General features: G+C 38.0%; 1 protein-coding gene across 15 annotated transcripts in view; it reads left to right on the forward strand.

The window, feature by feature from the left end:
• The window catches only part of CEP170 (centrosomal protein 170), a 125,288-nt gene that overhangs the window by 26,759 nt on the left and 71,038 nt on the right, over positions 1–27,491 (forward strand). For 14 of the 15 annotated variants that reach the window (XM_045049305.1, XM_023247413.2, XM_023247416.2 and 11 more), the window contains exons 2-3: positions 7,850–7,995; positions 22,274–22,363. In XM_045049305.1, coding sequence (XP_044905240.1) covers positions 7,891–7,995; positions 22,274–22,363 — 195 coding nt within the window. In that variant the 5' untranslated portion in view covers positions 7,850–7,890. The remainder of the gene's footprint in view (positions 1–7,849; positions 7,996–22,273; positions 22,364–27,491) is intronic. The other variant, XM_045049303.1, reaches the window with a different exon arrangement.

Genomic DNA, 27,491 nt, shown 5'->3' on the forward strand with positions numbered 1-27,491 from the left:
TGGCTATTTCCTTGAAAGATGCTTCAGCTCATAAGAGTTGAAGCAGCAGTGATGGCCAGCACAAAGGCTAAGTGATAAAAAGCAGCAATCAGCAACCAGAGCGCACAATCCAGTGTTTGGATGACAAAGTCTTTATTATGTATCCTGGTTCCGGTGAGCCACACCAGAAATGCAAGAGGCTGTCCACAGGTGACTTCTTGCAGCTTTTGGAATGGGAAATGGGATGGCACCTGCTACCATGCGAAATACTGAAGTTTAACAGCCTCTTCAAGCTAGACATCAGAGCCCCAAAAGAGTTACTTCAGATGGTTCTTAGGAGTTCAATAGTTGTTTAGGTGGAGGAATGGATTCGTGGAGCTTCCTATTCCTCCATTTTTTGTGGTATTCCTAAGTAGCTTTTATAGAATTTCTTACCAAGGTAGAAGTGCTATGCTTAACCAAGGAGACGAATACATAGAAACTGCAGATTGAACAGTGAAACCACCTAAACCATTTTGTTTAGTTCCTACAAAATCAGCAGGGTGTTTACTGTTTACAGTGTGTTTATTGGGGAATATTGCAGGATTCTTCTATTGGAATCTGAACTGTTCCACAGAGGAAAATAGTAAACTAATGATATTGGCTCCCCATCCCCCTCCAAAAAGTGAGATTGCATTTTCTTCCATTGTATGATTTTCCAGTTGTTGGGGTCTTTGTTACAATAAGTAAGAGCTTTACCTATAATTTTTAGTTCTGTAATATATAGCAGCCTTATGTTTCATTATACAAATAAATATTATCATCAAGAAAAGAGTAAATTGGGAATAAAGAGACAACTAAAACAAAAACCTCATTGGTATATTAATTCAAAAACTATTCAAGTGAGTGCATTAGACTGTGAATGTACTTACTAAAAGATACTGTATTTTAGTGAATTATACTCAGTGTGCATTATACTCATTGGTGAAACAAGTCAGCCCACATTTCTCAGTGGCTTCAAACAACAATCATTTTTATTTTTTGCTCACGTACTGTTGTTCAGCTGGAGATTGGATGATATATGAGCGCCTGACTTCAGGTTGTACATGAGGCCCATGTCTGTTCCACATGTTTCTCATTCATTTTGAACCAATAGGCCAGCCAGGGCATGTTGGTTTTTTAGTGATTGCAGAGATTCAGGAGAGCAAGCCAACTGACCAAGCACATTTGAGCCTCTACTTGCCTCAGATCTACTAACCATCCTATTGGCCCAAACAAGTCATGAGTCAGAACCCAGAATTATGCTGTGGGAAATTATACCCACCTCTCAGTGGAAGAATTTCAGAGTCACAGGACAAAGGTTATAGTTTGTGGTAGAATTTGTGTAAGAGGGCCTGGGGCTCCAGTCTTCAAAAAAGTCAGTGATCGGGGCGCCTGGATGGTTCAGTCAGTTCAGTTAAGCATCCAACTTTGGCTCAGGTCATGATCTCCTACTTTATGAGCTCAAGACCCGTGTCAGGCTCTGCTGACAGCTCGGAGCCTGGAGCCTGCTTCGGAATCTGTGTCTCCCACTCTCTCTGCCTTTCCCCTGCTGTACTCTGTCCTCCTCTCTCTCTCACAAAAATAAACAAACATAAAAACTTTTTTTAAAAAAGTCAGCAATCCTCTATACTATTCAGACTTTTGATCCCAATGAAAAGTATTCATGCTTTGAGAAAATGTTGTGAGAATTTTAATCATTGATCTATTAAATTTACTTATCTAAAATTGAAATAAGTCTGAAATAAAGACTATAGCATTTTTAATTTTATGAGTAAGCCATAAGCCACATTATGTTGTCCTAATTTTTATTCTAAAATATTCCTTGAAGGGAATACTTTTAGGATGTTGACGTAGAATATACTCCATAAATGTGGATTGGTTGGTTGATATTGTTCCAGTCATAAGTTATGACTTTAGGGTATTATTTGGCAGAAAAGATTAAGAGGACAGGGAGAAAAGGAAATGAACATTACTTAAGTGCCTCTCATATGCCAAGTGTTATCAGATACTATTTCTGTGTCTCATTTTCTCTTTAGATATTGTCACTTTGGTTTTTTTCCTTTGTCTGAAGTTCAGAAACATTTGTTGTTACTTTTTTTTTTTGTCATTTTGGGTTTTTTTTTTTTTTGAGTCACCTAGAAAACATGAGGGACTAGGGTTTTAACTCAAAAAGTCTACTCCATCAATGAAACAGAGTAGAGAACCCAGAAATGGACCCACAAATGTATGGCCAACTAATCTTTGACAAAGCAGGAAAGAATATCCAATGGAATAAAGACAGTCTTTTCAGCAAGTGGTGCTGGGAAAATTGGACAGTGACATGCAGAAGAATGAACCTGGACCACTTTCTTACACCATACACAAAAATAAACTCAAAATGGATGAAAGACCTCAATGTAAGACAGGAAGCCATCAAAATCCTTAAGGAGAAAGCAGACAAAAACCTCTTTGATCTTGCCTGTAGCAACTTCTTACTCAACACATCTCCAGAGGCAAGGGAAACAAAAGCAAAAATGAACTACTGGGACCTCATCAAAATAAAAAGCTTCTGCACAGCAAAGGAAACAATCAGCAAAACTAAAAGGCAGCCAATGGAATTGGAGAAGATATTTGCAAATGACATATCAGATAAAGGGTTAGTATCCAAAATCTATAAAGAACTTATCAAACTCAACACCCAAAAAACAAATAATCCAGTGAAGAAATGGGCGAAAGACATGAATAGACACTTCTCCAAGGAGGACATTGAGGTGGCCAACCGACACATGAAATAATGCTCCACAGCACTCATCATAAGGGAAATACAAATCAAAACAACAATGAGATACCACCTTACACCTGTCAGAATAGCTAACATTAACAATTCAGACAATGACAGATGTTGGCGAGGATGCGGAGAAAGAGGAGCTCTTTTGCATTGTTGGTGGCAATGCAAGCTGGTGCAGCCACTCTGGAAAACAGTATGGAGGTTCCTCAAAAAACTAAAAAATACAACTACCCTAAGACCCAGCAATTGCACTACTAGGTATTTATCCAAGGGATACAGGTGTGCTGTTTCGAAGGGACACATGCACCCACATGTTTATAGCAGCACTATCAACAATAGCCAATGTATGGAAAGAGCCCAGATGTCCATCATGGATGAATGGATAAAGAAAATGTGGTTTATATATGTATATATATATATATATATATATATATATATATATATATATATGCACACACACACACACACACACACACACACAATGGAGTATTACTCGGCAATCAAAAAGAATGAAATCTTGCCATTTGCAACTATGTGGATGGAACTGGAGGGTATTATGCTAAGTGAAATTAGTTAGAGAAAGACAAAAATCATGACATCACTCATATGAGGACTTTAAGAGACAAAAACAGATGAACGTAAGGGAAGGGAAACAAAAATAATATAAAAACAGGGAGGGGGACAAAACAGAAGAGACTTATAAATATTGAGAACAAACTGAGGGTTGCTGGAGGGGTTGTGGGAGAGAGAATGGGCTAAATGGGTAAAGGGCGTTAAGGAATCTACTCCTGAAATCATTGTTTCACTATATGCTAACTAATTTGGATGCAAATTAAAAAAAAAAAAAAAGTCTACTCCAAAACACATGTTTTCTTGGCTCATCCAGAAACTACAGAGAAACGTAACTGCTGTCACATCTGGTCAAGACCTTGAACATATTGTCAAACCCAAAGTCTTCTTTCCCCCCTCCCTTTTGAGGAATCTGAGCTGAAACCTATTTCTTGGTCATTGAGGAAGCTCTCAACCAGGTTTCAGTTTTATCCATGTGTTAAGTGTCAGTATTACTCTGTGAGTAGTAAAAGATCATTGGAATTGAAGGGCCACTGAGAAAGCTGTGTTATTGAAGGAGAGAGCCCTGTGTAAAAATTGAAAGGCCCAGTAGCTCTTTGTAATATCTCATTCCCACCTATTGTTGAGAAGCTAGAAGACTCAAGGCCATTGTGCCACTGCCAATGGATAAATACCCCTCATCTTGAGGATTATGTTTATTTTTGTTTTTCAGAAAGTATGTATTCTTTTAGGTACCTTTCAAGTGTCATTGAAAGTCAAAACAATATATTAAAAGCCATTATTTTTATTTTATGTAGTTATGTACAGTTGATCCTTGGACAACGCACAGACTAGGAGTGCCAACCCCTGCACAGCCAAGTCCGTGTATAACTTTTTTTTTTTAGAGCTTCTTTATTTATTTTGAGAGAGAGTGGGGGGAGGGGCAGAGAGAGGGAGATAGAGAAAGAATCCCCAGCGGGTTCCACGTTGTTAGCACAGAGCCCTACCTGAGGCTGCAACTCACAAACCTTGAGATCATAACCTGAGCTGAAATCAAGAGTTGGATTCTTAACCGACTGAGCCATCCAGGCTCCCCAGAAGTCCATTTACAGCTTTTGACTCCCTCCAAATGCAGCTATTAATAGCCTATTGTTGACCAGAAGCCTTATCAATAAGATAAATTATTAATATATATATTTTCATGTCACAGGTATCATATATTCTTACAATCAAGTAAGCTAGAGGGGTGCCCGGCTGGCTCACTTGGTAGAACATGTGACTGTTGATCTCAGAGTTGTGAGATTGAGTCTCATGTTGGGTGTACAGATTACTTAAAAAAAAAGCTAGATAAAATAATATTAAGAAAATCATAAGGAAGAGAAAATATGCTTACAGTACTGTATTTATCAAAAAATTCACATATGAGTAGATCCATTCAGTTCAATCTCATGTTTTTCAAGGGTCAACTGTAATTATTGTTGTATGTTTGTATTGTAGGATTATGTATTATGTATTTGTATATTATGTAATTGTGTTTGATATTATCTAAATAGCTAAAACAGTGTTTTTGTAGCATATGAATAATGCTTATGTAAAACTTTGATTTTGAAAATGTTATATTGTTCCCGTTGCCCATGTTTGGCTCTGGTGTGTGTGCCACTTACATGCTGTATTTAGATTGGAGGGGTTTTCTTGGGTAAAATTTTTTTGATTCTCTGTTGACTTGGCCAGGAAGTACACATGCAGTGCTAAATGCCCGTTTGTCAGAGAGTAGACGGATGAAAAACCAACCACATCTCCAACATGGAGTTAAGTGGATGGAAGATTAAAAATCCACATAAATTGACCATATCAAGGGATAAGCTGAAAGTGGAGTAAGACTTGATTGTTTCAGCTTTACAGAAGGCTCTTTGCCTGTTTTGGTGAAACCCATTGTTTCGTGTATATGTTGATAAATTTATAATATATGGGATGTTTACCTTCACATAAAGTTTTACATTTTATAGGATTTTGTTTTAATGTATAGCTATATTTCTTATTGCAGAATGTTTCATGTCACTGTAGTTTGCTTCTAATTAAATTGTAACAATATGCCATTTCATGGAAAAAATATTTGCAAGTAGTAGTTTCATAAAAAGCGGTTGAGTAGATACTATTATTATCACCGTTTTACAAAAGAGGAAACTAAGGGACATGAGATAAATAACTTGCCCAAGGTCAAGTGTTGGAACCAAGAGTCAGATTCTTTATCTGTTAGTCTGACTCCAAGATTTAGGTTCTAAATGACATCACCATGTTCTCTAGGATAGTAGTTCTCAAAGCTCAATCCACAGGCCTCTGGGAGTCCCTGAAACCATTTCAAAGGTCACGAGGTCAAAGCTATTTTAAAAATAATATCAAACATAATTGGCCTTTTATATTGTATTGACATTTGAGTTGCTAGTATAAAAAGAGTGGTGGGTAAAGCTGCTGGCTTCTAGCAGAGATCTAGGTATTAGCACCAAATTATACTAATAGTAGTTTACCGCCATGCACGTGCAGTTAAGGGAGGAGAAAAAACCAGTTTCACTTAAGAATACCCTTGATAGGGGCACCTGGGTGGCTCAGTCAGTTAAGCAGCTGACTTCAGCTCAGGTCATGATCTCATGGTCTGTGAGTTCGAGCCCTGTATCGGGCTCTGTGCTGACAGCTCGGAGCCTGGAGGCTGCTTCAGATTCTGTGTCTCCCTTTCTCTCTGCCCCTCCCCTGCTTGCACTCTGTCTCTCTCTGTCTCTCAAAAATAATAAACATTAAAAAAAAATTGTTTTAAATGTCCTTGATAAAGTGGTAAAAATGGAAGTCACATCTTTTTAATATTCTGCAGAAGTAATTGGAAGCACATGTAAAACACTTACATTGAATTCCAAAGTACCATGGTTGTCTCAAGGAAAAGCATTTGTGCCGTTGTTTGAGTTGTGAACTGCACTACAGGCTTGTTTCATGGACCAACTTGTTACTTGAAACAACGACTGACAGATTAATGGTTTTGTACACTTGAGTGTTTGGCAAACAAAGTAAGCCTGTCACCTCAAAGAAAAGAATTGGTAGTAGTTTTTTGCCAATAAGATTTGAGCTTTCAAGAGAAATTAGAATTTTAGAAACCTTGGTTCTGCCACCATGAGCCTCACAGCTACCCAGTACTTGACTTTTCTGAGAAGGTGAGATGGGTGATAAAGTTAGCAGATGTGATGTTTTAATAATAAAGTGAACATGTTAACCTTTGGGAGACTGTGTAACTCAGGGACAGTGTTCCCAAGATCCCTTCCGAGCTGAAGATGGGTATTTACATCACACACTATAAAAGTGTTAAGATTTCATATTACAAATAAATTTCAAGAAACTACCATTATTGAAGTTTTGATATTAGTATCAAAATAACACTACAGTTATTTGAGAAGACTATTAAATTACATTTCCCTTTTCTAACTATCTGAATGAAGGCAGGCCTTTAAATATTTCAAGTTCAACAGTGTACTGACAACAGATTGAATGCAGAGCAAATGCAAAAATCTATTATGCTAGACATTAAAAAGATTTTTTTTAATGAAAAAGATTTTTCATTAAAATGTTAGTTTATTATAAATGAATTAATAAATCTTAGTTGCTCAGTTTTCATTGTTTTTATATGGTAAATATTAATATATATAATCCACATAAACAAAATGCTCTTTGGTTTTTTTTTTTTTTTAAGAGAACAAAAGCCTAAGAATTGGTGCTGTAGAAAAATGTACTAAGAAAGTGAAGTACATGTGAGGAGAGAAATTGAAATTGCATCTTTCTGAAAGTTCTTTTGGTGGTTACACTTAGTTGACTAAGAAGCAATTTCTTTAGTTTTTATTGTTCTTAATTAGATCTCAGATGTATTCAAATGAACTTAGTCTTTCTTTCTCAAGTCATAAGTTAGACATTTAAGTGTATAATACTCCTAGTGTTTACTAAGGTTAACGTGATAATAATGTGATCATTTACTTGAGGATTAGACCTTTATTATAAGCTGTGCTCAGAGCCTTTCAGGAGTATGATAAATGTTTATTATTTGACTACTTAATTGCATAATGTCTTTTAAAAAAATTTATTTTAATGTTTGTTTAATTTTGAGAGACAAAGTGCGCATGCGCAGGCATGCATGAGTGGGGGAGGGGCAGAGAGCAAGGGAGACACAGAATCCGAAGCAGGCTCTGGGCTGGGCTCCGAGAGCCCAATGGAGCGCTCAAACCCACAAACCCATGATTGAGCTCAGACACTCAACCGACTGAGCCACCCAGGCACCCTTTGTCTGCCTTCTTAATTGAACTCTTCGCGGAGTCTGTGGACTTACTTTACTAACGAGAATTTGGTAGATGTGCCATGTCTGAGGGCCTCTGGATGGCCTGTTTACTTATAGTAGGAGCAGATGAAGAACCAACTTCTATTCTTAGGCCTGCTTGAAGGGTTTGGTGAATCGATACCAAAGCTAAATATCTGAATGTATGTTTTTCTTGAATATCTCTGCAGGATGACGTAGCTTTGCCGAAGACTTAAAAGCTAAGCAGAAAATGAGCTTAACATCCTGGTTTTTGGTGAGCAGTGGAGGCACTCGCCACAGGCTGCCACGAGAAATGATTTTTGTTGGAAGAGATGACTGTGAGCTCATGTTGCAGGTAATTGCATCAAACTTCTGTGCCTCCACTCAAAACCCGGGACTGGTGTAAAATGTGTCCACTCAGAACCTGGGACTGTGTATAAAATGTGTCCACTCAGAACCTGGGACTGGTATAAAATGTTTTTCTGTTCCATTGGAGAACAACACTACATGGATTTGAACTTTCTGACCTTTCCTCTTTTAGCTCCACCTATCAGTTTAATTCATTTTTTCCCTCTTGAATCCTCTAAAAATAAGTTGTAAGTCTTGGGGAATGTCTTTTCAAAAGTGAGAGCTCAGAGTAGAGTTTATTCTTAAGTAAGAAGTTTCTCATTATATACTTCAAAAATAAGACTTGTAAATAATTCATAAAATTAGCATAGCATGAAGTAAAAGTGAATGTTAATCACAGATGTTTCAACAACACTGAAAGTAGTTTCTCTGTTTCTTTTAGAGATGTTCATTGAGATACCTTTCAGTAGTTTGAGCATAATTAAAGATTGTTGGTATTTACTGCATTATGTATAAAGGAGTTACTTTTAAAACATACTTTGAAGATATCTTTGAGTAAAGTAATTAGCAAAAGAATTGATCTCCAGAGTTTTGAGAATTTGGTTATTTTAATAAGTCCCGGTACTTTTTTTTTTTTTTTTTTTAACAATTTATTTATTTTTGAGAGACAGAGAGAGACAGAGCACAAGTAGGGGAGGGGCAGAGAGAGGGAGACACAGAATCTGAAGCAGGCTGAACTGTCAGCACAGAGCCCGACACAAGGCTCAAACCCACAAACTGCAAGATTATGACCTGAGCTGAAGTCGGACGCTTAACCGACTGAGCCACCCAGGCGCCCCAATAAGTCCTGGTACTTTTGAATAAAGTCTTATCCCCTTATTCTTCCTCCTTTTTTTTTTTTTTTTTTTTTTTTTGTTAAAAGCCTTAAGCAAATACTTAGAATAGAAATGTTTATTCTGTTAGCCCATTGGTTCTTAACTGGGGCAATCCTGTCTTCCCCTGCCCAAAGGACATTTGACAATATCTAGAGACATTTTGATTGTTACAAGTGATGGGAGGTTGGAGGTGGTTGCTATTGACATTTAGTAGGTAGAGACCAAGAAGCCAAGTGTGCTGCTAAGCATCCTACAATGTACAGCATACTTTCCCTACTCCCCCCACCCCAACACACACTGCAAGGAAGTATGTGGCCCTGAATGTCTGCAGTGCTGAGATTGAGAAACCCTGCATTTTCCCTAGAAAAATCAATCTTGCATGTGTTTGTAAACATGTTTATTTTAAAATTAGGGAACTTTATAGTTTGAAGCAATAAAAGTAAAGCCACCATACAGCTATGTTAGTTTGGTATATAAATGCAGTAGGTAAGTATAGCATATGAGTAAGTTGCATATATAATGACACCTCAAACAAATTCACTGCGAGAAATAGAATACAGAGATCTGCTTCTCAGTGAGATGGAGTGTTGAGAGTGGCAACTGAGAAAAAGGCAGTGATGATTCTGTTTGGATAAAGGCCTCCTGGAACTGGGCCATATCTTAGGTTCAAATAGGGGGGGCTCATTTATCAGAGAATGGAAGTGGTGCCTTCTATGTGGCATCTCTATCAACCAGCCAAGAAATGTGGGAATGGTTGTTCTGGAGCTTCCTACATTGAGATAAGGAATATGAAGAGACGAGACTGACAAGGTCATAGTCTTCCTGGACTATGTATAACAAATGGAAGTTGTCTGACAGTAAGTGAGGTGGGCAGAGAAAGCTGTGAGTCCAAGGAGACCAAGGTGGGTTCCAGTTCACAGGACACAGTATCAGAGTGGAAAGAGTTACACAGAGAAGGAACTTTGCAGAGGTAATCCCTGAGTATGAGGTTGAGTACTGATCCCATACAAGTGAGGAAACTAACCAAAGGCAGTGGGGAAAAAACACTCAAAAGGATTAGAGTTAACAGTGTGGGACACTAATAGGGTCAAGAATGGTGCCTGTCTTAACAGCCAGACTGGAAAACCTTCTGAGTCACACACAGGGCATTGATCTCTACCCCCTCAGTAGTGGGGAGTCGTTTACCATAGACTGAGTTCTAGCCTCATCTAAATCTTAAAAACAGTACCCAAAAAGGTCACACTCTTTTCAAGTAATTTAACTGTGTCCCATAACAAAGTTCAAGAATATGTATAGGAACACAGAAATATTTAACACCCTCAAAAGGCAACATCTATGGTGTCTGGCATGCAATAAAAAGTCACCAGTCTTGTAAAGAAGCAGGGAAGTGTGGCCCATTATAAAGACTGATGATAAAAGATGTTTTGTTTCTGAAGAGTTTGGCTAAGTTTAGCAAAGTCTGACAAAATTAAAAAAAAGTGGTAAAACGGTAAAATCTTGAAGAAGATTTCAAAACTTATTATAAAGCTAGCGTCGCTGGCTTTTATAAAAGTAGACATATAGACAAGTGGATTAGAATAGAGAGTCCAGAAATAAACCCCTATATATCTGTAGCTGTTGTGGTTTGAGTTGTGTCCCCTCAAAAAGGTATATTAAAATCCTAAACTTCCATACCTATGAATGTGACCTTATTTGGAAATAGAGTCTTTGGGGATATAACCAAGTTAAGATAAAGTCATTAGGGTAGACTCTAATCCAGTATGACCTCGTATCCTTATAAGGAAAGGAAAAGACAGACACAAAAGGAAAATAGCTATGTAAAGATAGAAACAGAGATTAGAGTTATGCTACCGGAATCCAAGGAACACCTGAGTCTACCAGAAGCTGGAAGAGGCAAGGAAAAATAAGATCCTCCCCTAGAAGTGTTGGAAGAAGTATGGCCCTACCAACACCTTGACTTTAGACTTTTATTTGTTTATTTATTTTTAATTTTTTAAATGTTTATTTTTGAGATGAGAGAGCGAGCAAGCGGGGAAGGGGCAGAGAGGGGGACAGAGGATCTGAAGCAGGCTCTGTGCTGACAGCAGAGAGCTCAATGCAGGGCTCAATCTCACAAACCGTGAGATCATGACCTGAGCCAAGGTTGGATGCTTAACCAGCTGAACCACCCAGGCACCCCTGATTTTAGACTTTTAGAGTCCAGGCTATGAGAGAATTAACTTGTGTTGTTTTAAGCCACCTAGGCACCTAGTTTGTTATGGTACTCCTAGGACACCATTGCAATGGCAATTGAGTTTTTAGAAGGCTGTTAAGTTTATTCAGTGGAGCTAAGAATGACTATGGCAGAGGAAGCTTGGGACAGCTGGATTTCCAGATACAAAAGAATGAAGTTGGGCCCTTGCTGCATACCACATGTAAAAATTAACTCAAAATGGATCAATGACCTAAATATAAGAGATAAAGCCATAAAACTCATAGAAGAAAACATAGCGATACGTCATCATGACCTTGAATATGGCGGTGGAATCTTAGGTATGACACCATAGCACCAGCAACAAAAGAAAAAGGTAAATTAGACTTCATTAAAATTAAAAACTTGTGTATATAAGGATATTGCTAAGAGAGTGAAAAGACAACTGGCAGAATGGGAGAAAATATTTGCAAAACTATGTATCTTATAAAGATTTAATATCCAGAGTATATGGAGAATTCTTACAACTCAACAACAGAAAGACAGCAGCCAACTTAAAAAATGAGCGAAAGACTTTACTGGTCATTTCTTAGAAGAAGATACAATAATGCTCAATAAACACGTGAAAAGAAGATGCTCGACATCGTTCATCATTAAGAAATGCAGATCAAAACCTCAGTGAGTTACCACTTCACATCTGTTAAGGTGGCTATAATTTTGTTACAAGAGGAAAATGGGCACCTCGGGTGGCTCAGTCTGTTGAGTGTCCAGCTCTTGATTTCAGTTCAGGTCATGATCTCACGGTTTGTGGGTTCAAGCCCTGCATCAGGCTCTGAGCTGGGCGTGGATCTTGCATAAGATTCTCTTTCCCCCCCTCTCTCTTTGCCCTTCCCTCCACTGTCTGTCTGTTTCTCTCTGTCTCCTTCTCAAAATAAATAAATTAACTTAAAAAAAAAAAAAGGAAAATGTTGGTGAAGATGCAGAGAAATTGAAATTCTTATATGTCGCTGGTGGGAATGTAAAATGGTGTCAGTGCTGCAGAAAATAGTGCTTCCTCAAAAAGCTGAACATAAAATTTCCATGTGACCAGCAGTTCCACTTTTATATATATACCCACAGTAATTGAAAGCAAGGTCTCTGGGCTCCTGGGTGGCTCAGTTGGTTAAGTGTCCAACTCTTGATTTCAGCTCAGGTCATGACCTTATGGGTCCTGAGATCCAGCCCAATGTTCAGGCTCCATGCTGAATGTGGCACCTGCTTGGGATTCTCTCTCTCCCACGGTCTCTGCCCCTCCTCTCATGCAAGCGTGCGCTCTCTAGAAATAAACTTTTTTTTTTTTTTTAAAGCAAGGTTTCAAACAGATACTTGTATGAATTATACGTACATTATTCACAGTAGCGAAAAGGTGAAAACAACCCACGTGTCCAGGCACAAATGAATGGATGAAATGCAGTGTATACATCCACTGGATTATTCATCTGTAACAAGGAATGAAGTTCTCATATATGCTGTAACATAAATGAACCTTGAAAATCTTATGCTAAGTGAAATAAGCCAGACACAAAGGACAAACACTACATGATCATTTCTTTGAAAATAGCTAGAATAGGCAAATTTACAGACATAGGATGAGTTAGAAGCTACCAGTGGCTGGGGGAAAGAAGATTAGGGAGTTATTTCTTAGGAGTTACAGAGTTTCTGTTTGAGGTGATAAACATTTTTTGGAAATAGATAGTGGTGCATAACATTGTGAATTTAATTAATGCCACTGAATTGTACACTTACAAATGGTTAAGATGGCAAATATTATGCTTTATATATGTATATATAAATTTATATATATATATATATATCACCATAATGAAAAAAGGAAATCGATGGCAATAGAATTTTAAAATATCTTTGAATTGATACATTTGATTCATATTGCCTTTATAACAGAAATTTAAAACAAAAATCAGTATTATTTTAATGAGTAGAACCAATATCACAGTATTATAAAGTCAAAAATTTAAAGAACATTTTTATTTAAATTTATAAATGTGATATGGGCATCTATCCTATTTATGACTGTTTTTGTTTATGCTTTATTTTTTAAATAGAATGTAGAAGAGATGAGAGAACTCCATGATCAGGCAGGGCAAAGAAACAGTTTTGAACCGTTCCTCAGTCTCCACCCCTAAAGATAACTTCTGCGCTTTATCTGATAGGAGCACACTGGTTTTAGCACTGCTCTCGACTCTGTGTATTCTCTGAAAGAGATCCAGAAAGAGATTGGCATGCTGGTCATTTGCTAGTCTGAATCAATGCTACATATTAATAGTCCTCTTCCTAGCACTGAAAGACATACGTGGAAGTAAGAACAAATATTTGCAAATTGTATTTAGTTTTTAACTGATTTAATGTTAATTTAATCTTTCCTAGTATAGGAGTAAAATGATACTTAAAATCTTTTATGTAATTTTTTTTATGTAATTTCTGAAAAATGGACTATAGTGGTAGAAAAGTGAAGAATTTTGCATTTATACATGCAAAATATATTTGTTTTAAAAGATTAGTGCTGTAGAATTGATGAAATTATGTTTTCCTTTTAAAGGCCTGACATAGCTTAAATGGTTCTGCATTGGTTAGGTCAGTCAGTGTGGTAATTAAAATTGTTAGTAGTGCGAATAGCTAATATTTGATTGCTTTTTAATGAATAAATAAGAGTTCTTTAAAAATTTGGTCAACCTAAGTCTCCATTTATGGTTTTAAGCCCTCCATTTTTAATGTACAGGAAATCACTTGTTAAATTTTAGAATCTCTGCCTCTGAATAATTTTAAGTAATTTCTTACATGTAAAGATTTCAACTACAACTAGATTTGCTGGCATTAAAAGAAAATACTTTGATGATAATATGGCTTAAACCCAGTGCAGAAGAGAAATAAATGATCTATAAGGTTAAATGATCTGTTTGATTATAATTAATTTTTTTTTGTTATTTTATGACAAAAAATAAAGTTTTTTGAGTTTTATATTTTTTGTTACTTCATCTCATTCCAAAAAATGTACTCTAAAGAATGTGATCATCCAGAAGAAAATGTGCCTGGATACTGAAGAGTAGGTAATTACACAAAAGATTCTGGATGAGTTTTCTCACTTAGCTTGGAAGCTTCCAGCAAATTATGCAGATTTGCTGTGCCTGTCTCTGGCTGTAGACAGATGATTGTGCTGTTTCGTAAGACATATTATGCAAGATGAATCTTGCATAGCCATGGATGAAAAGCCATAAAGTATAATTTATTAGATAAAAATTATACTTTGGAGCAACACATGAATATCACTATTAACAGTACATTCTATTTAAATAGTACTTTCTATTTCTCATTGTTCATTTATGTGATTTTAGATGTTGCTCTCAACAGTTTTCTAAAAGATACAGTCATCCCCGTTTTTACAGATGGTAAAATCAAGATTTGGAAAGACTTGGTCACTGGGCCAGTATCATACAACCATTAAGTCATGGAAGCTGGTGTTAGAACCTTTATCATTTTGGCTCAAAAATCAAATGACCTTTCTCTTCCACCACTTAGCAGCTACTGCGTGTGTGTGTGTGTGTGTGTGTGTGTGTGTGTGTGTGTAACCTAAAAAGGACTTGATAACTTAATTCTTCTAGTAAACATGTTCAAACACTTCTTGCAACATATGGCATACTTCTAAGTACAAATAAAGTTGCATTTTAAAAAGTTTGTTACCTAAATTCTAATTTTATCATCATAAAAAATTTTTAATTTTTCTTTTAATGTTTATTTTTGAGACAGAGTGTGAGCGGGGGAGGGGCAGAGAAAGGGGGAGACACAGAGTCTGAAGCAGGCTCCGGGCTCTGAGCTGTCAGCACAGATCTTGACGCTGGGCTCGAATTCACGAACTCTGAGCTCATGACCTGAGCCAAAGTTGGACGCTTAACCAACTGAGCCACCCAGGTGCCCCTGTCTTCATAAAATTTTTAATTGCACCAAATAATTGAATTTTGCTCTGTTTTGAGAAATACCATCATACTAACTGAAATAGCAAAATTATATTTGACTTACTATTTTAATGTTTTAACTTTCACGCTGGTGTAAGAACAGTTTCCAGGAGGGTAATGGTATGTTTTAAAGATCATAGGTAACATATTTTCAAAATATGTCTTTTGGAGCACATAGCAAAGGATAAATCACTATTTATTATTCTGATTGTAAAAATGCAGTTGGGTTTTTAAAAAGTCTTTCAGCCACGGTGCCTTTTTTTTTTTTTTTTTTTTTTGATGAAACAGCAAAACTGTATTTGATTGTTGGATATGAAATTTACTGTCACATAATTAAAAGGGACTGCTTCAGAGAAAGAAGCATAAAAATAAAATGTGATTTTTTTAATATGAAATTTATTGTCAAATTGGTTTCCATACAACACCCAGTGCTCATACCAACAGGTGCCCTCCTCAATGCCCATCACCCACTTTCCCCTCTCCCCCACCCCCCATCAGCCCTCAGTTTGTTCTCAGTTTTTAAGAGTCTCTTATGGTTTGCCTCCTTCCCTCTCTGTAACTTTTTTTTTCCCCTTCCCCTCCCCCATGGTCTTCTGTTAAGTTTCTCAGGATCCACCTAAGAGTGAAAACATACGGTATCTGTCTTTCTCTGTATGACTTATTTCACTTAGCATAACACTCTCCACTTCCATCCATATTGCTACAAAGGGCCATATTTCATTCTTTCTCATTGCCACATAGTACTCCATTGTGTATATAAACCACAATTTCTTTATCCATTCGTCAGTTGATGGACATTTAGGCTCTTTCCATAATTTGGCTATTGTTGAGAGTGCTGCTGTAAACATTGGGGTACAAGTTGCCCCTATGCATCAGAACTCCTGTATCCCTTGGGTAAATTCCTAGTAGTGCTATTGCTGGGTCATAGGGTAGGTCTATTTTTAATTTTTTGAGGAACCTCCACACTGTTTTCCAGAGTGGCTGCACCAGTTTGCATTCCCACCAACAGTGCAAGAGGGTTCCCCTTTCTCCATATCCTCGCCAGCATCTATAGTCTCCTGATTTGTTCATTTTAGCCACTCTGACTGGCGTGAGGTGATATCTGAGTGTGGTTTTGATTTGTATTTCTCTGATGAGGAGTGACGTTGAGCATCTTTTCATGTGCCTGTTGGCCATCCAAATGTCTTCTTTAGAGAAGTGTCTAGTCATGTCTTCTGCCCATTTGTTCACTGGATTATTTGTTTTTTGGGTGCGGAGTTTGGTGAGTTCTTCATAGATTTTGGATACTAGCCTTTTGTCTGTTACAGCCACAGTGTCTTTAAAAAATACTTTAAAACAGTGATGACACACCATGGCCATCTTTCTTTTTCTCTTCAGGTTTTTTTAGTCTGTGTGTCCCTGTATGTCTGTGTTTTTCTTAAATGTTTTAATAGGAAAAATAAATAATACAAGAAGTAATAATAATGTTAAAAAGTAACCATTTCATATCCAAAGCATATGTGACACATATTAGGTGGTCATTGGTGCCACTTCATGTTAGCTTTTAGGTAGAGATTTGCTTTTCATTGTGCCTGGCCTGGAATTGTGTTTTTGTGTTTTTAGTTGATTTGATAACAGGCTTTTTGTTGTTTGTTTTTTTTGTTTTGTTTTTGCAGAAAAGGAAATATTTCTTAAACAAATGAAACCATATTATTACTTCATTTTTTTTCCAAAATTTCCTGGTTTTATAATTATCTTGTCTGGGGGCCAGAATTTTGTTGTGACTGCTTTGGTTCTGTTGTTTAAAGCTACCCAGTTTGTAGGTTTCTTAAAATTTGGTCTGATCTTTGTAAATTCAGTACTTTTGATATTTTAATCTCTAAGAAAATTTTTCTACCTTCATTCTTTATGAAGTGAGATTGGCTAAACAGCATGTATTTTCTTTCTAATAAACCCTTCCTGAGCATCTACAATGCACTAGGCCCTATGCTGGCTTCCAAGGGATCAATGCATATCCCAGGCAGGGTCTCCCTGTCCTTGAGGGCTTATTGTCTAGTAGAAGGAGATGTGCATGTAAACAAATATAGACGTTACAACATAGAATGTTGATGTGGGATGCACAAAAGACAGATTAATCAGTCCCTACCTGCAAGGGCATAAGATGAGAAGTGTGGAAAGAACTCATGGAGGAAATGGCTTGAGCTGAATCTTAAAAGATGAATAAATGGTTTCTGGAAGGTTTAGAGTATGATGGAGTCCATGGTATTAAAGACAGCATGATGTTCAGTCTCTGTTTAGGTAATTAAAATAGTTCCTTATAATTTACGTATAGAATATGAAGGCAAACATTTGGAAGTTAAAAGAGACCAGACCTTGGAGGGCATGTGCTGAATTAAAGCTTATATGTTTCACCTTAACCAGCAAGTACACTTAGGAGGTTTTGCACAGGGAAATACTGCCTTTTTAAATGCCTCCCTGTTATGTCTTTGAAACCTTACAAACAAACCTGTGAGATTAGTCTATCTTCTTTATAGATGACTCAACAAAGATTAGTCATTTTACCAAGGTCACACAGCTGCCAGATGTCGTGACCTGTTCTTTTGGACTCCAGCACCTGCTCTTTAAACTATCACTCTACATTCATTACTGCTAAGGAATTGGAGCTTGGACTCGGTGGAAGCACTTAGGAGGTGACAATAATCTAGAAAGTGAGGCAAAGTTCAAGAGAAGAGAGAATTCTTTGAAATGAAAAGGCAACAGAGTGCTAGCAGGAAGTTAGGATGTACTTTCTAGTTATATAATGAGGGACGGGGAGAAAAAGAGTTTCAGATCTATTGTTTTTGGCATAGAAATGAATATAATAGAGGTACAGAAGATGCACTTTTGGGGAATAAGATCATGAATTTGAGGTTCTGAAGGGACATCCAGATTGAGATATTCAGTAGAAAGCAGGAAATAAATATGTGAAGCAGAGCCGGAGTAGTCTGGGCAGAAGGTAGAGGTTTAGTAGAGTTTTGAGCATGAAGAGGTAGCAGAAGCCAGGGGGAGCTGGATTACAGAGAAGGAGGTAAAGTCGGGGTGACGGGTGTTGTGTGGGAGAAAAGGAAGGGTCGGAGTATTAGATGTCCTGCTGCAGTCAGAGAACTGAGGTAGCGTACTCGTCAATTATTGTAAATAAGTGAGGAAACTGGAAGAATAGAGGAATGTGGTCCTAGAGAAAAATACTGCAGTTTAGATTCTAGAGGTAGAATCAGTTTTGTAGAAGGTCTAAGCAACGGGAGCAATATGCCAGGATAGGGTTTGGAGTTTGGTTGTGGAAGTCAAGAAGGCCAGATTTTTATATGGGTGTCTACATAGATGTTGAAAATCGATCACGATGAAGTAGGAGTTTGTACAAGAAGAAAGACTGAACCATAACTCCCAAACTTCAGTCAGAAAGTGAGAATGAGGGCTGCATGTGACTCTTGACCTTGGGGTCATAGAGTTCAAGCCCCACTTTGGGGGTACAGTTTACTCAAAACAAAGAGCGACCACAGATGATTGCAGCAACCTAGGAAGGGTGTGTGTGTGTATGGAAATATATAGTATGTATATATACTTGTGTTTATATTTACAGGTGCATAACAAGAACTTCAAAAAAGGAAAGGGCTTTTCCCCTTCAGGGGGAAAGTAATGGCCAAAAGCCACAGTGTAAACTGTGTGAATTCATTCTGTGTCTCTGAATTCAGCAGAATGGTGGATTGGGGAGGACAGCATCCCCTTTAAAGGAATGCTGTAGAAATAGTGTTCTCAGGAGGAAAACCAGATTTCAGTTAAAGGAAGGAAGTAGGAGGTAAATATCTGTGAGAGCTTGAGAATGAAGAGTTTCCGGTAAGGCGGATTCTCGGCAGCAATGCAAAGCCTTGGGAAGAGAGTCTTTCTAGACAGTGAAAATCAAGAGGAAGGAGGCACACTCTTCTGGATATTACGTATAAGGAGATAGTGACTAGAGGGTCTTGATTTTTGTTTTTTTTACTGAGGTGTAATTGAGTTACAACATTATTAGTTTCAAGTGAACTGCAATAATCATATGTATATAGTGAGAAGCGATCACCGTAGTAAGTGTAATTAATATCGGTTCCCCTACAAAGCTGCAGAAAAAATTTGTTTGCTTGTGATAAGGAGGCTTGCATTCTTATTGGAGGCTTAAAGTGACAAGAATAACAGAACTGGTAAAAATTGACAATCTTTGCAGTTTATGCCTGATCAGCTAAGACTTTCCCGTTAGAATCAGAAACTCGATGAAGTTACAGTCTCTGTTAGGATTTAAATTATGTGCTTCTGAGATACTATCGGATTTTCATTGAGATAGCCAAATGGGTTGTGAAAATTAAGTTGTAACACACCTTCTCCTGGCTAGTTTAATCTAGAGAAAATGAGAATATGATTATCTGGAAATGAAAATGGGTTAATTAATACTTAAGTGGTTAGATGTAAAAAGCAAACCTTTCTTATTCCTTCAGTTTTTCTTGACCACTGACTTAGATGTATTCTCTATAATCTTGGCTTTTTGCTGAATTTCTTTGATGGGTACTGAAACACACTGGCACCTTGAAGACAGGAATGTTTTGTTTTGCTTTCTTTCCTTGGCTGTTACTTTTTAAAGAGTTACACAAATGGGAATGACTTGTTCTGTTTTATGATAACTCTAGCCTTAAGTTTGTAAGACCAATCTTCTCAAAGAGTTACTACCCTATTTACTAAGTTGCTTTTTCTGATCCCACGTAACATCCTCACTCCTTCACCCCCCAACTCCAAAGTTGGAATGGTGTCTCAATTCAGTGCACTCTGTCGTTTTCTTATGTCTTAAGTTGGCTCTATGTTGTGTAGGAGGCATTCTTGTACTTACCAACCCCCATAAACATGTTGAGGGCAAGATGTGGATCAGATTCAAGATTTCCAGGTTTCTGGCAAGTTGTTGACTTAGTCAAGTGGCCTCTCCTAATTATCTCCTCCTTGAACCATTTTGTTCTCCTTCTCTCTGGTCCGTGTTGACCACTTCCCTCCAAAGCTGTGACGACTCCCTGGCTCCATGCGCAGCCATTTGGCTTGTTTTCCATATCTAACCGTAACTTCCCTTCCCTGTATGATTTTTCTTTTCTCTGCTCTCATTGAAATTTCCCCCCATGAATTTCAGTACACCGTGCTAAGACTTGAGCTCCTACTATTTTCTTCCTCACAGAGATTATTTGTGATGGATGTTTCATTCATATTTATTAAGAGCCTACATATACCTGAAATCTCAGTTGCCTTACAGCATGTGATTTTTATCGTTAGACTAATTCAACTTGGTAAATCTGCAATATGGAGGAATTATTTTCCTAATGGTGCCACATTTCTTTTTGTCACCCTAATAACTGAATTTAGGACTTCATTAAACAGAGCATCGATTTAAAACACAACAGTAAAAACTAAAAGTTTAAGTAACTTTTAGATTAATGCAGATGTTTTGTATTGGTTACAGTTATAAGTTGACACAATAATTGGCTTTCAAGTAAGTTGTAGAGAAGTGGCATTAATACTGCTCTGCCCAAAGTCGCTCTTGAGTCTGGGGTTTGCAGTTTGTCCTAGAGAAACTGAGGTTTCAGAGAAAACCAAACCAAAACCCAACTTTTAAAACTTTTAAGAATGAAAATGTACGTGTGATGAATGTTTAGGTTTTGTTGGAAGATTATTTTAGGTCACATACTGTTTCTTTCTAACGTACTTAGAAGGAAAACCAAAACTTTTTCAATATGGGATTTAAGCTAATTGAGGCAAGGACTTTTAATTTTGGTGATACTTTTTGGATAGGACAATTTCAACTAGGGTTTACGTCTGTATTGTTATTTTATTAGCTGCTGACCCTCTCCTCATTTTGTGGGTGTGGCTGGGAGTTAGGCCGTGGTTGCTATTGGCTGTAGCTGAAAGTATCAGAAGTTAACGTTTCCTCTGGTGTCCTTGTTTCTGTCTCTCCTGTGGTTTTTTGAGTGTCCTTAGAGACCCGTTTTGTTCAATAATCTGAACTTAGCCATTTTTTCCATTGTAATCTCTTACTGTGTGCGTGTGTAAACCCCTGTGGATGTGATGGTAGCATTTGGAGGGAAAGGAAGCATTCCATAATGCTATGATTAGTTCTCAGTCTTTCAGTGAGGTCATGACCTCCACAAGTGCATCTCACCTCTTCCTGAGGTGAGACAGGAAGGCTAGAGGAGACTGGAGTTCAGGATTCCTGTTCTCCCATGTCAGTTAGGCGCTGGTAAAAGCCACGTTGGTTGAGCACTGGTAAAGTAGTCTTCCTGGAGGACAGGCGCTTGGTGACAGAATGCTCTGGGTGTATTTCATTCTCATACTGAGGGGAACACAAGAAGAGTTTCTCCAGTCTTCACCCTGACACCCTTGTGGGGCTCCCAGGGTAAAGCTCATGAACCCATGGCAGTGATGGCCCCCAGTGCTGTGTCCCTGGGAGCTTTTGTCTGCAAGCTAGTTCGCATTCACATTTCTAGCAATTACACATCTTACCCTTAAGTTTTCTTGCCCTGCCGGCTACAGCCATGGTTTCTGTGTTCAGGAAGCTGTGATTCTCTGATTTCACCTCTCTCTCTAGTTGTCAGGGTGGCAGTTGGCCATATGACCTCAATTCTCTGATAAAATAAAGACTATTTTTGATTTTCAGTTTGTGCATCTTTTCTCTTGTAAGGATGGGACTGATGACTCCAGGCTCTTCACATGTTGGACTGGGAACTGGAAGTCCTGTCTCTTCCCATGTGGGATACTTCCTTTGCTTTTTGTATACCAAGGTTCACAGAGTAGCCCTCAGTGTTACTGAGTTCAGATTCATTGTGGTTCTCAGACTGTTTCTTCCTGTGACTGGATTGATATTTCTTTCAATAAAAGTTTCCACAGGCCTTTATACAGTTCATCTTTCAGGTGCTTCTATCTACAGACAACTCGCTAAGCTCTGGAGTGTGAGCTCATGTGCGTGGACATCCGAAGAACATCTTCAAATTTTGGCAGCTTTCTTCTTTGGGGAGTGATGCCAAAGTTGTGTTATATAGTAGTAACACAGTTTAAATCTCATTTAATCCACTTTTACTTTGATATTTCCTGATACTTATCTGTTATCCTATTAATATGAAGTATCTAGCCAAAAAACTTTGTGTTTGTTATTCTAGTATTTTCTTGTATTTACTAACTCAGAAAACTTCCTTTCAGTCCCGTAGTGTGGATAAGCAACATGCTGTAATCAATTATGACACTTCTACAGATGAACATTTGGTGAAAGATTTGGGCAGCCTAAATGGGGTAAGTGAAGATTTTCTCTTTTGCTTTATTTGAATATTTTTTTAATATTTGAAGTAAACAGATCAGGTTACAGTTGCTATTTGTGTTATATTTCCTTCTCTTTAGTTTGCATTTTACTTTCTTTCTGGGTTGTTTTTTTTGTTGTTGTTGTTGTTTGTTTTTTTTTTGCGTGCATGCGCAAGTTGGGGAGGCGCAGAGAGAGAGAGAGGGAAACACAGAATCCAAAGCAAGCTCCAGGCTCTGAGCTGTCAGCACAGAGCCCGACACAGGGCTTGAACCCACAAACTGCGAGATCATGACCTGAGCCAAACAAAGTTGGACACTTAACCAACTGAGCCACCCAGGCACCCGGGTTTGCATTTTACTTCTAAAGGCTTATTAGGTACGTGGCACTTTGGGGACCATACAGTAGAATATGGAATGAGCCCATGTTCCCAAGAAACTGTGTAGGCAGAAAATACAGGAATGCAGACGGTTGCTGGTTCTTACTATCCATAATGGTTAAAAAAGACTTCTTTAAGGAGATGAAATGAAATTTGACCTCACCGGATGGTTTGAATTTATATGTGGGAGAATAGTGGAAAACCATGGCAGTAAGTATGAAAAAAAGGACTCTTGGGAGCCCAAGAAGTATAGGTTAACTTAGAAGATAAAGGTGAAAACATAGTTTGATGCCAGCTGCTGGAGAACTTTCTGTGCTAGAGTAAAAAAGACAGGAAACACATCCATTAACCTTAAACATGTGACTTTGTGATCTAAACACCAGTATTCATTATTGCTTTTCTGTATTCCTGCTTTGAAGATATTTTTGTGTTACTGCAGTGAGTTTTTTTTCCTAATTCTTCATTTGGTCTTTCCACATTGTTGGAACATAACTAGCCACAGACTAAGAGAATGCTGAAGTATTGAATAATTTCTTATTTTTTAATTTTCTAATAGCCTTGGTAATATAAGCTGATGCAATATTTGTCTACATCTGTGCTGTTGAAATTACTAAAATGAATTTAACAGAAACTAAATGTATCCCCACTGCTTCCAACTGCCACTGCTTTTTGAAATATACATTAAACTTTATGCAGATTTTGGGATGAGCACTGGGTGTTGTATGGAAACCAATTTGACAATAAACTTCATATATTGAAAAAAAAATAAACTTTATGCAGATATTGAACAATTATAGTGAAACATTGTTTTCTTGTTCTAAGTTGCCCTGGTACTGAAGGACTGATGTTTAATCTTTGAGATACTTTGTTTTTCTGTTAGTTTTATTCTAGCCTTTGTTTGTTTCTCATGGCACACAGAATTAAGTCTCAATTCAGGGTTGAACCAAAATCCCTCACATTTGACACTTTTCCAGATTCCTGCTCCCTTGGGCTTTCCCTTGTCCTGCCTCCCGAATAGTAGTTCTGCTGCTGTCCGGTCTCCTCCTCCGAATACTTTGTTAGATTTTCTTCAGCCTAGTAGTTCTCCCATCTGCCTTGTCATTTAGAAAAGTTGTACTTATAAATTTGTACGAGTCAAGCCCAGATTCCACTTCTTCCTGAAGGGAAGGAACAAAGGAACGGTATTTAGGAATATTAACTTGCTGACGTCGTTAACATGTGGAGCAGATAAAGCAGAAACAGAGCAGACTAGGTAGAAACCCTTCTAACGTGAGACAGGTAAGTAAGCTACTGTGATTCCCAGCTCCCAGTTGCAGAACTTCTTTCGTCCTTCTCCACATCTGTAAGCCTTTGTTTTAATCTTGATTTGGGGTGCTTTCTCTGCTTTGTATTATGTCTTCTTTTACTTCTCTGTCACCGTGTTGAGTCATGAGCTCCTGAACAGTCATGAACGTTTGCTCAGAAGTCTGCACAGTGCATGAATACAGTCAGTCTTTTTTTGGTGAAATTGGATTTATTTTCTTTATTAAGGAATTTATGGAGAAGAATTTTAACTTCTGTCTGGGGACTATTTTAACAATGTCATGTTCTGGTTTTAAGCCAGAAAGATTGATCTTTACCACAGTGCTGTGCGTAGATGTCCTTACATTATTATCTTGGAAGATAGTAAGTGAGAATTACGTCACAGTGTTTTATTCTTTTAAAAGACTGTGATCAAATATAAAAATTACTTGTTTTTCATTATAAAAAGAAGTCAGATGAAGTACTTCTAAGTTTCTCTAGGTTGACCTTTCTTCATAATTCGATTATACTCAGTAATTCTGTGGAAGATAATAACTCATAGGGGGCAACATTTGCATTTCGAACTTGAAATCAGTACCTAGATTTGAACGTCAGTCTGTAATTTACCAGTCCTAAACACAGGGACAATCACTTTCTCTTTCTGAAATTTGGTTTCCTCATACATCTTCATATTTGTGAGTGTGAGGACAGACAAGTTCAGTTCCCTTGTTTTAGCTTTCAGATAATGAAATGGAAATTCCTGCTCAGTAGTACTGGCGTGGGGATGCAGCCTGACGACAGTATGTGTGAGTTTGTGCCTGTTACGGAACTTGGGAGCATCCGTCACACAAGCGATAACTGTGCTCTGACCCAGATGGCAGCCTAGGGAATACACCAGAACAGAGTTGTGAACCACCAGCTGCCGTGCGCTTAATCCATAAGGAGACCGTTTGCTCTTCATATTCATATAACTCTAGAAATTTGAGCATCAGGTTAACAGCAGTAATTTTAGAAGTCAGGGGACACGATGTAGTGGTTATGAGCCCCGCTTGAATTCTTACCAGTGACGTAACTGTAGACGGGTTACTTAATTTTTCTGTTCCTCAACTTTTTTAATGTTTGTAGCAAAATGGCATTTCTCTCAGGTTGTACCAAAGCTATAAATAAGTTCATAATTGTAAATGATTAGAACAGTACGTGGTGAGCATTCAGTAAGTGCTGGCGGTGGTGTGGCAAGCAAAGCAGTTAAAACGAGTTCAGCACCCTGGAGCCTACATGCTTTCCAATGAATCCACTGCCTTATTTTTTTTAAAAGCACGTGCCAACTAACCCCAACTTATAAATAACTCTTAACTGTGACCACTTTCACTCCTCCCTTTCATCCTACCCTAAAAGAACACTCCCAGGGGACCTAGACTTATACTTGATGTTATTGCTACCAAAATGAGATTGCTCTGCCTAAGGAAGCTGGAACGGGTTTTGTTGCTGATGTTATGGTGGCCTGTTTCCCCGCAAGCCCCTGGGAGCTTCTCCTGTGAGAACCCTTGTTTGCCTTCACTTCTTCCTGCCTCCCTCTCCCACTGGGGCACTTGCCCCTCTGAGAGCCACTGTGGCCTCTGCCATGTGCCTCCCGTGGCATTCTACCTCTGGCTTTTGTTCTAGGCTGCCCCCTCGACTCCCTGTGTTCTAGCTTCTGCTGGATCCCCTTTTCGCACTGGAGTTTCTACCAGCATCAGACCACAGTGGCGTAGAGTGGAGAGAGTATGCAGAGGAGAGGGAAAAAAGAGATGACTTTTGTCTCTGGCAGTGTGATTGGGGTGGTTACGCCCCTGGCCACTCACTCTGTTCAGATTTCCCAGAGCGTTAACACAATACACAGTGGTTATGTGGTTTTATGCAATCAATTATGCAATTTCGTTGTATGTCAAATAAATAGATGTTTTTCTAGTTTGGTTTGCTTCTATGAGCTAGTGGTTTGGAAGAGGGAGTTTGAAGAGCTGGCCTGGCTCGGGCACCCATCCTTCCTTGAGTTGGAGAGAATGTGGGATTTGTAGCTCAGAGACCTCAGTGTGAATCCCAGCTCTTATTCCACTTATGAACTCAGGTGTTTGTCAATTCATTCTCCGTGCCTCCTTGTTGTTGTCTGTTCCTCCTACAAGGCACAAGTGTGATCAAATGGTGTTGACGTAAGGAATCAATCCTGTTTTTCCCCGTGCTTGACTTACTAAAATGCTCCATAATTGATTTACTTAAATGATTTTTTTTTTTTTTTTTTTTGCCTGTTGCTCTTTGAAATTTTCTCTCCTCCTTGCGTAATTTCAGACCTTCAGGAGACTTTTTCCCTTCAGATGTTTTCACTTGCATTTTTGTAAGCTGAAACTTTGCATTTGGCTCATATTTCCTAAGCCTTTTTAGACCTTAGGGAATATTTCCGTCATAAATGCCAGCATATTAAAATTGTATGTTTCTCGTTCTGCAAGTACCTACCTAGTATGTATGTTAAACACACAGTAGGTGCTTAATAATTAAGAGAATTGAGCTGTCTTAAGCTTTGCGTGGATCTGATTGGTCATGTTAAGCCTTTTGAGTAAAATGGTTGTTTAAGTTGAAACAATTTTAAGTAAAACTGGCTTAGAAGTGTGGCATTCCTTGTACATCAAGTGTCTAATTGCTTGTCTTCTGCATACTAAACATCAGTGAATTAATGTTTTCTTTTATTCTTTTCTTTTCCATCATTTGAAAAAGCTCTTCTGTTTTGTAACTCTACATAGAATATTTTGGTAAACTCAAGGTTTAACTTTTTTTTTTAATGTTCATTTTTGACGGAGACAGAGAGAACGTGAGTGGGGGAGGGGCAGAGAGAGAGGGAGACACAGAATCTGAAGCAGGCTCCAGGCTCCGAGCTGTTAGCACAGAGCCCTACGTGGGACTTGAACTCACGAACCATGAGATCATGACCTGAGCCAAAGTCAGACACTTAACTGAATGAGCCACCCAGGTGCCTGCCTCAGGGTGTAACTTTTAAAACACTGTAAAATGTTCATTTTGGAAATGAACATGAAATTAAAGCTTATAAATGCCTGTATTCAGAATTTTCTTTATATTAACATTTTAATCTTTCTGTGAAGGATGTTGGAAGATTATTTTCTAGGATTACTCATGCATCATACTAAGGTGTGATCTCAAATTTTAGCAGTATGCCACTATCTTCATATATCTGTGCTTGAAATTAAGACTATAACTTCTAATTTTTTCTATAGATTTATAAATTGGTATTCTGTGACCTATTACAAAGTGCTAGTCGTGCATAGGAATTTGAACATATGACTGTAATCACATAATTTCCTGTAATATTTTACTGTATGTCACTTAGGACCCTTCTGAACTTCCTCACCATGGAGGGAGCTTTCCCAGATAAGGTATTATGGCCATCTCAAATCCAATAAAATAGAAGATTTTAAAAA

The sequence above is a fragment of the Felis catus genome, chromosome F1 (assembly GCF_018350175.1).
Source record: "Felis catus isolate Fca126 chromosome F1, F.catus_Fca126_mat1.0, whole genome shotgun sequence".
NCBI classification, from domain to species: Eukaryota; Metazoa; Chordata; class Mammalia; order Carnivora; family Felidae; genus Felis; species Felis catus.